Source organism: Theobroma cacao, chromosome 8, assembly GCF_053813885.1.
Source record: "Theobroma cacao isolate CCN51 chromosome 8, ASM5381388v1, whole genome shotgun sequence".
Lineage (NCBI taxonomy): Eukaryota > Viridiplantae > Streptophyta > Magnoliopsida > Malvales > Malvaceae > Theobroma > Theobroma cacao.
The window spans coordinates 3,001,815-3,018,914 of NC_142646.1; the positions used below are offsets into that span (position 1 = coordinate 3,001,815).

A 17,100-nucleotide genomic window follows, 5' to 3' on the forward strand; every position below is an offset into this window, starting at 1 on the left:
CTCTAATCTCATATTTTCTCTTGGCCAAGGTAACTCAATCTTTTTTTGGTATGATATTTGGATCGATACTCAGCCCTTTTTCCTTCAATTTTCGAGAATTTTTGCATTGTCTACCAGCAAAACAAGGGTTGTTGCTGACTTCGGGCATTGGCAAGGCAACAAATGGAGGTGGAATATCAATCTTAGAAGGCCTCCTTTTGATTGGGAAACAGACCAGTGGTAGCCTTCCTACAAAAATTAACAAAAGCCAACCACACCCCACTGATCAGGATAAAGCTATATGGAAAAAAACCTCGAGTGGGCTTTACTCTCCTTCCTCCTTTATTAAAACTCACCAATTTGTTCTTTGGCTCTCAAGTAATGTTTGGTAACTTTTATGGTCAGGACTCGCCCCTCCAAAAGTTGAGGTTCTTTGTTGGCAAATTCTCAATGGAAAGTGGCAACCAAATTTGAACTACACAAAAGAGAACTTCTCAATATTGACTCTGCCAACTGCACTCTCTGTGGTAATGTTTTGAAACCCCTCAACACTTATTTTTTAATTGCAATTATGCTTGGAGAGTGTGAATGTACAATTGCAACTGTTGAGGCATTGACTGGGTCCCTCCGGGTAATGCTACTAGCGTTTTCTTGGCATGGATTAATGTTGCCCCTCCTCTCACTAGTGACATATGGAAGATGTTGTTTTATGCTACGATTTGGTTTCTCTGGTTGTGTAGAAATAAAATTCTCTTCCAAGACAAGATTCTTGATGTTTGCCAACTCCAAGATATCATCCATGTTAGACTTACTCACTAGTGCAAAGGAAAATGGTCCTTGGATCACTTGCAGATCAACCTCATGCTTTCGGACCCTTGTTGAGTAATCAGTGGTAAGGTTAACAAAAAAGAAAGGCACAATAGAGGTTGGTCAAGACCACCCCAAGGATTTATGAAACTGAATGTTGATGGATCAACATTGGGGAAGCTTGGACTTGCAGGTATAGGAGGCGCCTTAAGAGGTCACTAAGGTTTCATTAAAGGTACCTTCTCTCATCCAATTGGGATTGAGGATTCCAACTACGCAGAATTGGTTGCCATTAAAAGGGGAATCAACTTCTTTCTTTCCACTCCATGGTCTAGCAGCCACTCTTTCATTGTAGAAAGTGATTCTCGAAATGCCATCAATTAGGTGAGTAACCACAGTTCAGCTCCTTGGCGTATGAAGAGTTTATTTGACAACATTGAAGTTCTCAAATGTGATGTCAAAGCTATTTTATTCAAGCACATTTTTAGAGAAGACAACAACTTGGCTAATAGTCTAACCAAAGCAGCTGTTATGCGATTGGGTAAATTCTCTGCAGTTTTTTAATGCTTTGTTTGCCACTAGTTTGATGATAATTATCTATGATTGTTTCCCGTTCATTCCTACCTTTTCCTTTTTTTAGTATGGATGATGGATATTCATTTTGAGGTATTTTTGCATGTTCAGGTGGGCATGCATATTTTTTGGGAGTAATTTTAAAAATAAACCTTAAAGATAAGATGTTTTCAAAAATAACACTCTTTATAATTTTAATTATTTTTAATCAAATTGGATAAAATTACCCTTAATGAAATTACACGCTATGATATTATACGCTATGTATAAAAACATGTTACACACCATAGTTAGGTTGTTACGCGCTATGTACAAAAACATGTGGCATGCCATAGTTAGGTTGTTACACTCCATGTTGAAAAAAAATACTATTGTGACACGTCATGTACAAAAACATATTACACGTCATTATTAAAAAAAGTTGTTACACGCTATGTTGAAAAAAAAAATATCATTATTACATGTCATGTTAAAAAAATATTATTGTTACACGTCATGTTAAAAAAATATTATTGTTACATACCATATTCAAAAATATTTTTATTACACTCTAATGTCTAAAATGTTATTGTTACTTGCAAACCAAAACTTCAAATCCTCTCAACTCTCTTCATTTCTTTTTGGTTTTTTTTTTTACAATTTGACACCGATTAAAGTGTTTTTAACATATATTCATAAATCAAAATACAAATTTTCTATCAAAACACAAATTTTCTATCAAAACATAAATTTTCTTGTCTAAAACACCTATTTCGACTAAAAATAAAAAAAAAATTCTTTGAAAATCTAGGTTTATAAATTTCAAATTCTTGAATTTATTGGTGTCTAGGTCCCGAATTAATCCAATTAAAAGTGTTTTTTCAATCATCTGTGACCAATTCTACCATTTTAATGTTATTTAAAATACCTAAAAATCAAAATTTTCAAATAACCACTTACCTAAGCACATCAAAACCATCACTTGGTATCTTAAAAGCTTGGAAAAAAAATCTAAAAGTACGGGAAAGAGAAATCGAGAAGCAGACGAATGCCGAAAAGATAAATCGATAAAATTAGAGAGAGTGAGATGGTGAAAGAGAGAAATCAAAAGCATAAATGGAGAGAAATTATGATGAATGGTTTAATTTATTTAAAATAATTTCAAGAATGTTTTTATCAAATTATGACTAAATATAATTAAAAACAGTTAAATTTATTTTGATAGTTACTATTGAAATACCTTTATCAAGAAAGGTTATTCTTTGTAATTTTCTCTATTTTATGTCCCTTTGCCTTTTTCACGTATTTTGTGGCTGAACTGTGTTGCCATTTAGGACCCAAGGGACTACTTGTTTTTTCATGACTGAATGTTGTGACCCATTTGGTCTCTTTGTAACAGGGGATTCACAGCTGAAGGGATTCTCTCTACCCTCTCAGCTTTTTTCTGGCAACCCCCTTGCCAGCTCTTTCAATGAAATGTTCATGCCCTTCAAAAAAAAAAAAAAAACACTTTAACATATAGGATCAATTATATGTATACTTTGTTACGGTATCTTAAATTCTTAAAGTTGAATAAGTTGGGGTTGTGTCTTAATTTGAATTTTTTTTTTAGTTTCCAACCACCCTAAGGATATAATCTATTAACAACAAAGTCTCCTGTTGCAGTTTCTAATCAAAGAGCTCTAGATGTCAAGGTGGTGCTGGTAATGGCTGATCTCGGGTAGAACTTATCTGTGTAGGTTGGTTGTGTGTGAGCTAGCTTGTTTATTAGCGCTGTGGAACATTTGTGTTGGGATGATTGCTGGCTCTATGTTAGGTTTTGGGACATGGGTGTGCTCCGGCTAAAAAGCAAAGTCAATTTTGTGCTGTAAGGGTGGTTTGTGTTGTTGCTGAAACAGGCTGTGTAAGAGTGGGAAACAGAGCCTTGCGATGCTTTATTTTCCAGGTCTTACAAGCTGTTGTAATTTCTGGGTGCTAAGTCTGGCTGCTGGATAAAGGAGGACTGGGATCTGCGTAGAATTTGCTAGGTGCTGTATGCATCACTATGTTGGTTGTTGGGCTGCAAATGGGGCGGGTCATTGCAGGACAGACTGTGTAAGAGCTTGAAACACTGTCCTATAATGCTCTGTTTCCAGGTCCCTACTTTCTGGAATCTCTTATAATAACATGAAGTAATAATTGCGATGCTTGGGATGAGTCGGGATGTAAATTCATGTCTGTTGAAATGAGTCTGTAATAAGTTTTTTGTGCATGGGAGGCTGCATCATTAGCCACTGGGAGTAATGTACAAAGGTCACTGCTGCGGCAGCATTGGCCGATGGCTCTTTAGTCAAGCCGCCATCTCAAAAAGTACTATCAATGGAATCTAATTGTTCTACACAATTAGACCCCACTCATCTTTATCAGTTATCACTTGAACTCATTAAAATATATATTACTAGCAAGGGACATGGATTTATATTCATTTTTCTACTTTGGGTCACTGTTACTGTGTAAATTGTCATCAGAGTTATGGGTAGTTGCAACTTAATTTATAATAAGGCATAGGTTTAGGAAAATAGACATAAAATTATACAGAAAAAAACTCTTGCATGGAACATTTATTTATTCTTCATCATCACAAATGAAACATCAATTTGTAATTTTGTATCACTGCAGCCAACTGTAAGTTGCAATAGCCTAAGCAAAAGGTCGTCACTCCGTTGCATGAGATGGAAATTTCCTGGCTTTGCTCTTGCTCAATCTTAACCTCATTAACCCCGCCATGTTTCGACCTTGAACCATTTTCCAAACAATTTACATGAAGTAAAAACAACAACAAACAATCAAATAAAGCCCAATCCCATCAAACTTTTATGCAAATCAAGACAACAATAAATATATTTTTATGGAAAACCAAGGAGTTTGAAGTTTTAAATAGGTTCAACCTTTTGAGGAGGTATATGTTTGTTTGCTAGCCAGTCCTGAAATGGCCTTCAGCATGAGAGCCCGCCGGCCTATCACAATCGGGTGGTTCAGCATGCGAACCAACAGCAGCAGCTCCAACCTCAGCAGCTTCGTGAACTCGAATATCGTCGTCTATGGTGACAGTTACGGTCTGATCCCCGCATGGACCAGTGGTGATGGTCTCTTCGACATGTCGATGTTCCTCAACGCAAGGGGGAGGAATCGGCCTCTTCTTCTTCTTAGCCAAGCAGAAGAGACCAACTGCTAGGAATGCGAGGAAGAAGGCGCCGCCTAGTGAGACGAATACAGCTATAATAACCGTGTGGTCAGGTGGACCCGGAGGTGGTTGTGGTCCTAGTGTTGGAGGCCCATAATGCGGTGGAGGTGCCATTGGAGGTTCAATTGGGGGGCTTACGCAACATGGCGGTGGTGTTGGAGGTGGAAGAGGTGGTATAGTATGGTTACAATTGGGTGGGGGTGGGGGTGGGGGTGGGGGTGGTGGCGGCGGCAGCATGGTATGGTTGCATTGAGGTGGAGGCGGTGGTGGTGGTGGAGGTGGAGGTGGCGTCATGGTATGGTTGCATTTAGGAGGCGGCGGTGGTGGTGGTGGGGAGTAATATAGGTAGCCAGTCATTGTATAAGGAAAACTAAAGAAGAGTTAAATGCACTAAGCTTGGATAAAATGGCTATAAGGGTGTGCAGTATTTATACTAGTAGGATTGTCTGGAATTGAGTTGAGTATTCAAAGTCTTAATATTAACATTTAACTTCTTAATTATGCTGACATATTCATATTTCGCTCTCCCCACCTTCGAAGCATCATCCATTAACAAGGAGTTAATCCAACGCAGATTACACATCACTTTGAAAGTAAGCAAACGCGTGTTCACATCTCAAATTTACGGTCTTGTCACTTATGAATGATGAGAAGAAACGCTTTGTTGCTGCTTATATCGGTTTGATGACATTATTAATGCCAACTTTCCATTTATATATCATTCTATTGCCCGACAATCTATAGTGTAATATATATATGAGCACAACTATTTTCTTATTGATTTGTGTTCATTGACAAAATCTTATATGAGCTTCACTTCACATTTCTTGGCCTGTGTTGTTGGAAGACCTTAGTTTTTTAGGAATTATGGAAATTAAATTAATGAAAGCAGCTCGTAAACAACAAAATTTAAGTTTAAGATATAGTAGAATTTGGATAAATATTTTAGATTTGAGTTATAATAATTCCTTTTGTATAAAAAAACAAAAGCAAAATAACTTATATATATATATATGTATTGGCCGTCATCATTAAATTAAGTACTATCATATCATCAATAATCATAGAATTTAAACATTTAACTCAATAATAGTTATATGTATTTATACTAAAAAAGTTAAGTTGATTTTTTTGTCAAGAAAAATGTGATAATTGAATGTATTGAAATATTCACAATGTATAAGAAAAAAAGGGAATCTAGATAACTTGCATGGGTTTTCAACTTAATGTTGAAAAATGGGTTTATTAAAATTAAAGCTTAATTAATCTGACAAGTTACAAACTTTAGTGTCATTAAATAGACTAATTTACCACACAATAAGCATCATGCTCATGAACAACAGAACAAACTCAACCCATTTTATGAATCTATTTGATAAACTGTCCTTGTTTCAAGCTCTTAAATTCTTTATATATATATATATAAAGACTGTTTCAATAAATATTTAGAATTCCATTGATTAGGGCAGAACAGTTAATTAGTCATTAAGGACAAAATGTATTGCTGGACAAGTATTAAATTACATTTTTAATAATACTAGTGTTTAAGTACTACCCTGTGGTGCAATCCATGGATAGTTTTGGTTGGTGCAAAAGGGCAGTCAACTGTAAATATACAAACACACGTGATTCAAATTATAGCAAATTCTCAATTGCATATGTATATATATATATATATCAGAAAAATTTCTTGTTGAATAAATCTAACATCTTTTTCATCCTCTCAAAAACTATGTCAATTTGCATTATACTAACTTTTTTCCTAAGGTTATTTGGCCATTTCTTATATGTTAAAAGCAACTGTTTCTCCTAAGGTCTGACATGTAAGTTTACCCAATGGCCACAGTTCTCCTTATAAAAAAGCATAGGTTTCAACTGTAATTCCCCCCCACCTCCAGTTGTCAGTACAGAATTTTTTGCATCGCAAGTACTTACTAATAAGGGAAAAAAAAAAACAAGATAGTCTCTAATTAACTGTAATCTGAAACAGGGACAAGATCGATATTTGCTTCCACGACAAGTAGGTTTTAGCTAGATATGACCTTCCCCAAACTCCGATCCAGTGCTTCTTACCTTGACAGGGGACGACGTTGTCATTATACCATGTTTCACTTATTCTCACATTGTGATTTGACCCGGTTCAGTATTTCAGGATATATCGAGCAAAATAAGAAGCACTAAGAATCAACTCATCCAGCTCTGATTGTAACTAGCTAATGGTCCAAGCCCTATTGGTATGGCGTGCGATTAAGCATTAATTCTTTTCGGTTGCTTATTAAGTTAATGGTTTGAGAGATCAGTGGCAAGTTTGTTGATAAGTTGTGAGGACTGAGGCATCGATAATGCTAAAGTGAAGATGGTCATCCTCCTAGTACCGAGATGGTGTCTAACATAGGCAAAGGAAGCATTTTCCTGAATCAAGTGCTGTATCATTCCAAAGTCCCGCAGTGCCAGTTGGAGGCAGAATTAGTATTGAATCTATTTAGTTACCTCAGGATAATTTAACGGATCATTTTCTTTTGTCAATTTCTCAACTAGCTTCATGATATCTTTGGCTAGCATAAAAAACCAAGCACCAGCTAGATTCCGCACCAAATATTAAAAAAAAAAGGTAACTTGGGGGAGAGTGATCAAGCCTTTGTATATATATATATATATATATATATATATATGATTCATATGAAGTTAGAGCATGACTTGTAAGGTTTCGTGTATAAGAAACCAATTGAAAACGTCGAAGAAAGTAACTTGAATCCCAATCTTTGTCTATTTTAGTTATCATTAAAACATGCCCATATCTGCTTTCACAAGTTAACCCATCTGAATTTTTTATTACCTTACATAAGTCTAACAAAGTAGATATTTCATTACTTGCATAACTAGGGAAATATATCTGTCCCTTGATCAGATTGCATTTGCTTATGCAACTTGGTTAGCATAAAACAATTGCCATTATCGTCAGAATAAGGTATTTGCCCGAAATTTCCACCATAAAGAAAAATTTAAAAGAATCAGGAGAGGGTTCCGTGGATGAACAATGGTGATGGCAAACTTCCTTATGGCCTAAGTATGCATACCATCTGTCAACTATCTCAGAAATTTGGACCTCGTCCGGAACTCCACAGCAATATGAACTTTCAGGCCCATGGACGATGGACAAACCTCGTCCTGATGTTTATGTAAATAGAGGAATGGGCTTGGATCAATAAATGTACGTTGAATAATAACAGTATATAATGGCATTTTGTGGTAATTGATAATATATAAAAAGCATTAAATATAAATTCATAATTAATTTAAGATTTGGAAACTAACAGATCTTATCTCAATGATAAATAAGAGAGTTTGAAATATTGAGATTTTTAGTTCAAATCCAACAAGTGCGGGCTTGGTCTAACTCTGTATCAAATTTTTATAATTATACATGTAACTTTTGTCAAAATTAAAAATTAAAATTTCAAAGAATATTAATTTTCTCTACATTCTAATTTTCATAACCTCTTATAATGATTAACTAAGCACTTGCATTTATTTTATACACATTGCCATTTCCATGCATCATCAAAACAACGTTTTACGATAGAGAAGGTGAAAGGATACTGGTTTCATTAAGGTATTAATCTCTATAACTTTACGACCGAAAGGAGAAGGTACAAGCCTAGCAGGCTTAAAGCGGGGAAACATCGACATGACGAGTGTTGATGAACTGGAACCTGTTCATATTTTCAGATTTTGAGCATGTGGGAAGTGAGAAGTGGGAAGTGGGTGGTGGACTTCAACACACTACTCTTTTTAAACTTTACTGGTCTCATGGTACCTGGAATCTGATTTGAAGGGGAAAAGGGAAATGATATTAGTATGTTGAGTGACTTGCTACTCTCTAGTGGGTATAAGATTGTGAAGAAATTTGTCTTTATTGAATGTAGCTAGTCAGATTTTGAACGATGAGAAAATAATGGGTTTGCAGAGCAAAGTACATATTGGTGCAAACTACAGTCAGGAAAAAGAGTTGACGAGCACCCTTTGGGCATGAATCAGTCCAAATCTATTCGTACATGAACCATGATGAATCTTATCCTGATGAAGGCCAAGAAAACACGTTTCTTAAGCTTTACTACCATTAACCTCTCATCAAATCCATCAGCTTTCCATAGAAATAAGCGTATCATCTTAGTCAAAGTTAATTAACTTTGAGTATGAAAAAAGTTTCCTATAAAATAAATTCAAACAAAATTTGTAAAACCTCTTTTTGGATTTTGAGCCATTTAACACAATCTAAAATTCAATAATTGAGATCAAAATCTTCTTCTATTAGCCTGTTTCATGCTGTAGCTGATGCTTTTCTTATGAATCCGCTGTCAATGCTATGGTGTTGATGTGTTAGTGATATAGTGTTAAGGTGTGGATTGATGATATATATTTCCTGTGGCTGCTGTGCACAAGTGGAAATTATGGTATCTCTGAGTTGCAAGATCAGTGTATTGATCATCATATCAGTTTCAGGATATATTCTGTTCTGCTCTTGCTGTGTACAAGTGGGAATCTAGTATTCAATATAGCAGTATGCGTAGGCGTTGGGCAATCAGCATATTGCTTTATTTTGTTCAGCTTTATGAGGTGATAAGACAGCAGGTTGCCTTGCCACTCTTTTATTTTCCTCTATGGAATCTGGGTTACCAAGCCACATGCATGGTTAATCAATTCTGTAAGTTCCCCTATTACACAATTATTGTATCAATTTATAATTTATGATGAGTTCAATTTATTTTCATCTTTATGAAAAAGTTCATTGATCCTCCTCGTCCTCGACTTCTGGGGCATTTTGATGTTGTGGCTTACAAACATTCAAATGTCGATGGTCTTGTTCCGAGACAAATCTATTTGTCGATTTGCACCTGGCTCTTTTCACTCATTGATACATAAAATTGACCTGTCCTTTTGTCACACACTTGAACACAAACCTGCTTTCATAAATCTTTTTGTCGAGTTTACCCTCTGCTTTTATATATTCGTGCAGACAATACAGAAAGATCAATCTGCACTCATTTTTCTCTGCTAATTTATCGCGGAGGTCCTTGAGGAACCTAAACTACAGGCAAGCACCGTAATGAGGAAAGCTCTCCTAGTAATAAACGGTATCGTCCTAGCTATAGGGAAATGCGGCGGTCCACTTCTGATGCGCGCCTACTTCATCCATGGTGGGAAACGATTCTGGTTCTCGAGCTGGCTCACAACTGGTGGTTGGCCCATCATCCTTTTCCCCATCGCCTGTGCTTACATGTACCGTCGCAGGACCGAACCCACATCAAAAAACAAGCTTTTCCTCATGAGACCTCCCTTGTTCGTTGCCTCCGCAGTCATCGGAATTCTTACAGGCGTTGACGACTACCTCTACTCCTATGGCGTGGCCCTGCTCCCCGTTTCAACTTGTTCTATAGTGATTGCCTCGCAGCTGGCTTTCACAGCAGCGTTTGCTTTCATTTTGGTGAAGCAAAAGTTCACTTCTTATTCCGTAAACGCTGTGTTTTTGTTAACTGTAGGAGCAGGTGTTCTAGCTTTACGAGCGAGCAGTGACCGGCCTGATACTGAATCAAACAGGAAATACGCTTTAGGGTTTATAATGACTCTGGCTGCAGCGGCCTTGTATGGATTTGTTTTGCCCCTGGTGGAGTTAATGTACAAGAAGACAAAGCAAGAAATGAGCTACGCCCTTGTCATGGAGATTGAGATGGTGAATTGTTTGTTTGCTACTGGTTTTTGCACTGTTGGGATGCTGGTTAACAACGATTTCAAGGTCTGTCTTTTTCTTGCTCCTAATTATTTGCCAAAATAAGTGTAATATTCCATCTAATGATGACAAAGATACAAGTTTTGCTTAATTACTCTTCTCTCTCTCAAAGCCACTTAATTTTACAAACTAGCTAATGATCTTTTCTAGGTTTTCAAAAAGACCCTTTTTGGACTGTAAACTAAAAGCCAACTTTATCAAACTTGATCATGAAAGACATGATACTGATTCTGAAGAGTCATACGCTGAAATGAAAAGTATTTTCTGTTATTCTAAGCTATGACCAACATTGGAATGTTATACCTTGTAGGTAATTCCAAGGGAAGCAAGGGAATTCGACCTTGGGGAAACAAAGTATTATGTTGTTGCGATTTGGAGTGCAATAATGTGGCAGTTTTTCTTCTTGGGAGCAACAGGAGTAATCTTTTGTGCTTCATCCTTGGTATCGGGTATTATAATTGCGGTTGTATTACCTGTAATAGAGATTCTGGCAGTAATTTTCTACAAAGAAAATTTTCAAGCAGAGAAGGGTGTAGCTCTTGCACTCTCAGTCTGGGGCTTCATTTCATACTTTTATGGTGAGATGAAGCAAAGCAAGAAAAAGATATCAACTCCTGAAACAGAAATGCCACCAGATCCCAATCATATGGAAAGTGCTTAAAAAATATTGACGATCCGAGCAATTCCAAGCTCGCTTGGCTGATGCTCGGAATATTGCTCCTGCAAATTTGTGCGAAAGAAGCAAGAAATATTTACTAGTTAGATTTTTTAAAGACAAAGCGCCAGCAGCTCAACTACTGTCTTCTGTTTAACCAAAACCAATGAATCCAACAAATGTTCCAATTACATATAAGCAAAGAAGAACAATCACCCCGAATGTCCTTCGTATTTTTACTAGTTAGATAATAAGAAATATCCTTTGTACGTATGTTTTTGTAAGGGTGTTCTATATATAAATCATGAATGTATTATATTTTCTTATGCATGTATGTGTGCGCTCTTATTCTTTTAACGTTTTCTTGCTTATGCTTAGATTAACATTCAAATCGAAATGAAAACAGTTATTAAGAAACTATTACCATGTCAATTTGTTAGATAATTAATTGATATGCGGGCTATTTCTTCATTTATGTCCCCATAGCATCAATGCCCCTGTATAAGATCAATCAAAAACCTCTTTAGTACGTTTGCCTCTTAGAAAGTAAAACAAGAATTTCAGTCACAAATTCAAGTGGCCGACCAAGCTCGAGGAAAAAGTTGTAGCATCTCCTAACAGCCACTACACTCTCAAATCATCCTATACTCTGAGAAACGTTGTGCTATAATCATGTGGACTATAATATAATGCCATTAAAATGCCCTCGAGCGGTTGCAAGGGAAGAGCTCCATTTATTTATTTATTTATTTATCAGTAAACTAAAATCTGCAGGAGAATTGAAGTAAAATGAAAATGTACCTTTTCATTTATTGTATTGATGAAAAAACTAGAAGCTATAGTAAGACCAAAACTGGGACAAAAAAGAAGCATTTTTTCTGGTGCCCAAGTAATTGGTTAGCAAGAGGGTTGAAGCCTCTGGAAAGAGAGCAATCCCCAAGAACAGCGGGGGCATATCCTATATCGTCCAAAACAACCTTTTATTAATGAGATGCTTTGAATAAAATGAGAATTCTACACGTGCCATACAAAACAATCTTTTATGATAAAAAGGTCAAAGATAGAAAAGATACGGGTTCCATTAAAGTATTAATGCCTTTTAATTCTACGACCAATAGAAACAGGTCTCTTCCATTTTTATTGGATAGACCCTTAAAAGTCTTAAAAGCCTAGCAGGCTAAATCAACATTACGAGTGTTGATGAACTGGACCTGTTGGAATTTCAGATCATGAGCATGTAAGAGAGTGGGTATCGGACAATTCCAAAGGTGCCAAGGAATCAAACAATTCCAAACGTGTTAAAGCATCTAATTATTCCAATCCTTAATATTCACAATTATTGTGACAAGTTAAACTATTTTCATTTCATTTTTTATGTTTTTTTGAAACGACGTTTTATAATCATTGAAATGCTTGTTTCTCATAACTACATACATATATAGTATTCATATTTAGATACACATATGCATTCAAAACACTTTCCTTCAAAACCTTTGGCATTAAACATATCCAATCAATAATTCATAATCTCATACTTTTTCAAGTTTCTAAGACATGCTTAATTATATCCAAAATAATTGTAAAGCATGTATCTACTTACAATACTTTTCGAACACTTTCAACTTATCAAACCTCGCTTAACACGACAAGTTAGAACATTCAACAATACCTAATTTAACAAGCAATCATTAATATCACCATAATTACTTTTAGAAAATCATAATAAATAAATACACATTTTCACTCTTATCTCATTTTCACTTATTTCTAATAATTTTCATCAATTTCTCTTCCAAACTTCATTCCCATTAAATAAACAACTTACTTTACCTATTATTTTTCCTCGATAAGCTTTGTAATGGAAGAATCTAGCTAAACTATAAAAATTTAATCAAAAATTTTGGTTTTAAAGAGAAGAGCTAATATCAGAAATACCAATATTTTTAAAGTTGATATCCTTAGTCTTAACGGTTAGAATCTAATACTCTGTTCTGCTGTTGCCGTGTACAATTGGGAATCTAGTATTCAATATACCAGTATGTATAGGCGTTGGGCAATCAGCATAATGCCTTATGTTTTTCAGCTTTATGAGGTGATAAGACGGCAGGTCGCTTTGCCACTCTTTTGTTTTCCTCTACGAATCTGGGTTACCAAGCCACATGCATAGTTAATTAATTCTGTAAGTTCCCCTATTACACAATTATTGTATCAATTTATAATTTATGATGAGTTCAATTTATTTTCATCTTTATGAAAAAGTTCATTGATCCTCCTGGTCCTCGACCTCTGGGGCATTTTGATGTTGTGCTTAACAAACATTCAAACATTGATGGTCTTGTTCCGAGACAAAACTATGTAAACTTTTTTTGTCCATTTCGTCTCACCCTCGCTTGGCTCTTTTCACTTACTGATTCATAAACCTTCTTCCTGACTCTCGATGATTTTTGTATGATGATTGGGAGGTGATCTTTCCAGCCCTGATTAATGAAATCCTCTCATTATGCTTTTCAAAAAAAAAAAGAAAAAGAATCGATCTGTCCTTTTGTCACACACTTGGACACAAACCTGCTTTCATATATCTTTTCGTCGAGTTTGCTCTCTGCTTTCATATATACGTACAGACAATAGAGAAAGATCACTCTGCACTCACTTTGATAAAATATTGGGTATCTTGTGATTCTTTCCTATTAGATAACGTAGCTGTACATTAAGTGTTGAAAGTTCATTATGAGTAGAGCTTATTATAGGGTTTATACCTTAGACTCATGTCTATATATGGACTGTACAGATTCATTGAGGAGTACCACTGAAAAATATTTTCTCATGCTCTAAATTTTCAAGACATTTTTCTCTGCTAATTAATCATCGAGGTCTTTGAGGAACCTAAACTACAGGCAAGGGCGGAATTAGTCAAATTTTATTGGGAGGCCAAACACAATTAAATAAGACTTAAAAATTTTTAAAACTAATATATTATATTCAATCAATAATAAAAATATTGATAATAGAAATATAAAACTATAATTTATAAAATATAAATAGTTAAAAACAATATATAAGATTAATAATTTTTTTATATAATCAGAATTATTAAAATACTACATGTTCAAGAGAATTTCATTTTAACTAAATATAAAATGTAAAGCATATAAAAAAAATATACTCAAGTTAATTTCCTCTTACATAATTAAGATTAATAAAAAAAATGATACGTTGATGAAATTTTAAGTAACAATGTAATATTACAATTTTTATTTGAGAACTATATAATAATTTATGAATTTTTAAAAATTAAAATCTTAGAAAATAAAATTTATGTAATATAAAAAAGAAGAACATAACAAGTAGAAGATAGATACCACATATTACATAACAAAAAAAAAAAAAAAGAATATAGTTAATGGTCTATAGAAATTTGAGAAAGAATATTTATAAAAACTTATAACATATGAACAAATAAACTAAAAATGAAAAAAATAAATAAATATAAATAATAATAATAATATAAATTAAAAAAATTTAAAATTGAGTGAGATAAGTGAAATCATTTTATTATTTTCTATTTATATTAATTATTAAATAAAACATTATTTTGAGGGAGCTAGCAATAGAATATATAAAAAAAATTAAAAATTTTTATATGTTATGAAAAAAATTTTAAAAGTTTTGCGCCATCACATAAGGAGGCTCCGCCCCTGACTACAGGCAAGCACCGTACTGAGGAAAGCTCTCCTAGTAATAAACGGCATCGTCCTAACTATAGGCAACTGCGGCGGTCCATTTCTGATGCGCGCCTACTTCATCCATGGTGGGAAACGATTCTGGTTCTCCAGCTGGCTCACAACTGGTGGTTGGCCCATCATCCTTTTCCCCATCGCCTGTGCTTACATGTACCGTTGCAGGACCGAACCCACATCAAAAAACAAGCTTTTCCTCATGAAACCTCCCTTGTTCATTGCCTCCGCAGTCATCGGAATTCTTACAGGCGTTGACGACTACCTCTACGCCTATGGAGTGGCCCTGCTCCCCGTTTCAACTTGTTCTCTAATCATTGCCTCGCAGCTGGCTTTCACAGCAGCGTTTGCTTTCATTTTGGTGAAGTAACGTTCACTTCTTATTCCGTAAACGCTGTGTTTTTGTTAACTATAGGAGCAGGTGTTCTAGCTTTGCGAGCAAGCAGTGACCGGCCTGATAATGAATCAAACAGGAAATACGCTTTGGGGTTTATAATGACTCTGGCTGCAGCGGCCTTGTATGGATTTGTTTTGCCCCTGGTGGAGTTAATGTACAAGAAGACAAAGCAAGAAATGAGCTACGCCCTTGTCATGGAGATTGAGATGGTGAATTGTTTGTTTGCTACTGTTTTTTGCACTGTTGGGATGCTGGTTATCAACGATTTCAAGGTCTGTCTTTTTCCTGCTCTTAATTATTTGCCAAAATAAGTGTAATATTCCATCTAATGATGACAAAGATACAAGTTTTGCTTAATTAATCTTCTCTCTCTCAAAGCCACTTAATTTTACAGACTAGCTAATGATCTTTTCTAGGTTTTCAAGAAGTCCCTTTTTGGACTGTAAACTGAAAGCCAACTTTATCAATCTTGATCACGATAGTAAGGGTTTTTAAAGACATGATACTGATTCTGAAGAGTCATATTCTGAAATGAAAAGTATTTTCTGTTATTCTAAGCTATGATCAACGTTGGAATGTTATACTTTGTAGGTAATTCCAAGGGAAGCAAGGGAATTCGAGCTTGGGGAAACAATGTATTATGTTGTTGCGATTTGGAGTGCAATAATATGGCATTTTTCTTCTTGGGAGCAATAGGAGTAATCTTTTGTGCTTCATCTTTGCTATCAGGTATTAAATTGCAGTTCTATTACCTGTAATAGAGATTCTGGCAGTAATTTTCTACAAAGAAAATTTTCAAGCAGAGAAGGGTGTAGCTCTTGCACTCTCAGTCTGGGGCTTTGTTTCATACTTTTATGGTGAGATGAAGCAAAGCAAGAAAAAGATATCAACTCCTGAAACAGAAATGCCACCAGATCCCAATCGTATGGAAAGTGCTTAAAAAATATTGACGATCCGAGCAATTCCAAGCTCGCTTGGCTAATGCTCGGAATATTGCTCCTGCAAATTTGTGCGAAAGAAGCAAGAAATATTTACTGGTTAGATTTTTTAAAGAAAAAGAACCAGCAGCTCAACTACTGTCTTCTGTTTAACCAAAACCAATGAATCCAACACATGTCCCAAGTACATATAAACAAAGAAGAACAATCACCCAGGCCCGAATGTCCTTCGTATGATTACTAGTTAGATAATAAGAAATATCCTTTGTACGTATGTTCTTGTAAGGGTGTTCTATATATAAATCATGAATGTCTTATATTTTCGTATGCATGTATGTGTGTACTGTTATTCTTTTAACGTTTTTTTGCTTATGCTTAGATTAACATTCAAATAGAAATGAAAACAGTTATTAAGAAACTATTACTATGTTAATTTGTTAGATAATTGATTGAAATGCGGGGCTATTTCTTCATTTATGTCCCCATAGCATCAATGTCCCTGTATAATATCAATCAAAAACCTCTTTGATATGCCTCTTAGAAAGTAAAACAACAATTTCAGTCACAAATTCAAGTGGCCGATCAAGCTCGAGGAAAAAGCTGTCAGCATCTCCTAACAGCCACTACACTCTCAAATCATCCTATACTCTGAGCGAGAAACGTTGTGCTACAATCATGTGGACTATAATATAATGCCATTAAAATGCCCTCGAGCGGTTGCAAGGGAAGAGCTGCATTTATTTATTTTTCAGCAAACTAATATCTGCAGGAGAATTGAAGTAAAAAGAAGAATATACAAGTAAAATGAAAATGTACCTTTTCAATTAGAGGCTATAATAAGACCAAAACTGGGACAATAACGAAGCATTTTTTTTGGTGCCCAAGTAATTGGTTAGCAAGAGGGTTGAAGCCTCTGGAAAGAGAACAATCCCCAAGAACAGCGGGGGCAAATCCCATATCCTCCAATATTGGCATGCATATCCTCATTGCTTTGAGTCAGTTTAGCCCACTGTCTTTTTCAGGAAGA

At 35.3% G+C, this 17,100-nt stretch overlaps 2 protein-coding genes and 1 pseudogene across 2 annotated transcripts; 2 read left to right on the forward strand and 1 right to left on the reverse strand.

Annotated features, from left to right (window-relative positions):
- Positions 1–3,907: 3,907 nt before the first annotated feature.
- On the reverse strand, positions 3,908–4,947 carry LOC18591756 (uncharacterized). The gene is made up of 2 exons (XM_018125472.2): positions 4,266–4,947; positions 3,908–4,112 (listed from the first exon to the last, which is right to left on the reverse strand). Exon 1 carries the CDS (start codon positions 4,916–4,918, stop codon positions 4,292–4,294), a length of 627 nt encoding a protein of 208 aa, XP_017980961.2. The 5' UTR covers positions 4,919–4,947; the 3' UTR covers positions 3,908–4,112; positions 4,266–4,291.
- Positions 4,948–9,668: 4,721 nt separating this feature from the next.
- On the forward strand, positions 9,669–11,067 carry LOC108660443 (purine permease 1-like). The gene is made up of 2 exons (XM_018125636.2): positions 9,669–10,355; positions 10,660–11,067. Exons 1-2 carry the CDS (start codon positions 9,669–9,671, stop codon positions 11,008–11,010), a joined length of 1,038 nt encoding a protein of 345 aa, XP_017981125.2. The 3' UTR covers positions 11,011–11,067.
- A 1,975-nt stretch (positions 11,068–13,042) lies between these two features.
- Positions 13,043–16,075, forward strand: LOC18591757 (purine permease 1 pseudogene; annotated as a pseudogene).
- The last annotated feature ends 1,025 nt before the right edge of the window (positions 16,076–17,100 follow it).

Coding starts and splice junctions, on each gene's coding strand:
- LOC108660443 (XM_018125636.2), top strand. CDS start 9,669: ATGAGGAAAGCTCTCCTAGTAATAAACGGTATCGTCCTAGCTATAGGG. Junction 10,356..10,659: donor TGGTTAACAACGATTTCAAG/GTCTGTCTTTTT, acceptor TATACCTTGTAG/GTAATTCCAAGGGAAGCAAG.
- LOC18591756 (XM_018125472.2), bottom strand. CDS start 4,918: ATGACTGGCTACCTATATTACTCCCCACCACCACCACCGCCGCCTCCT.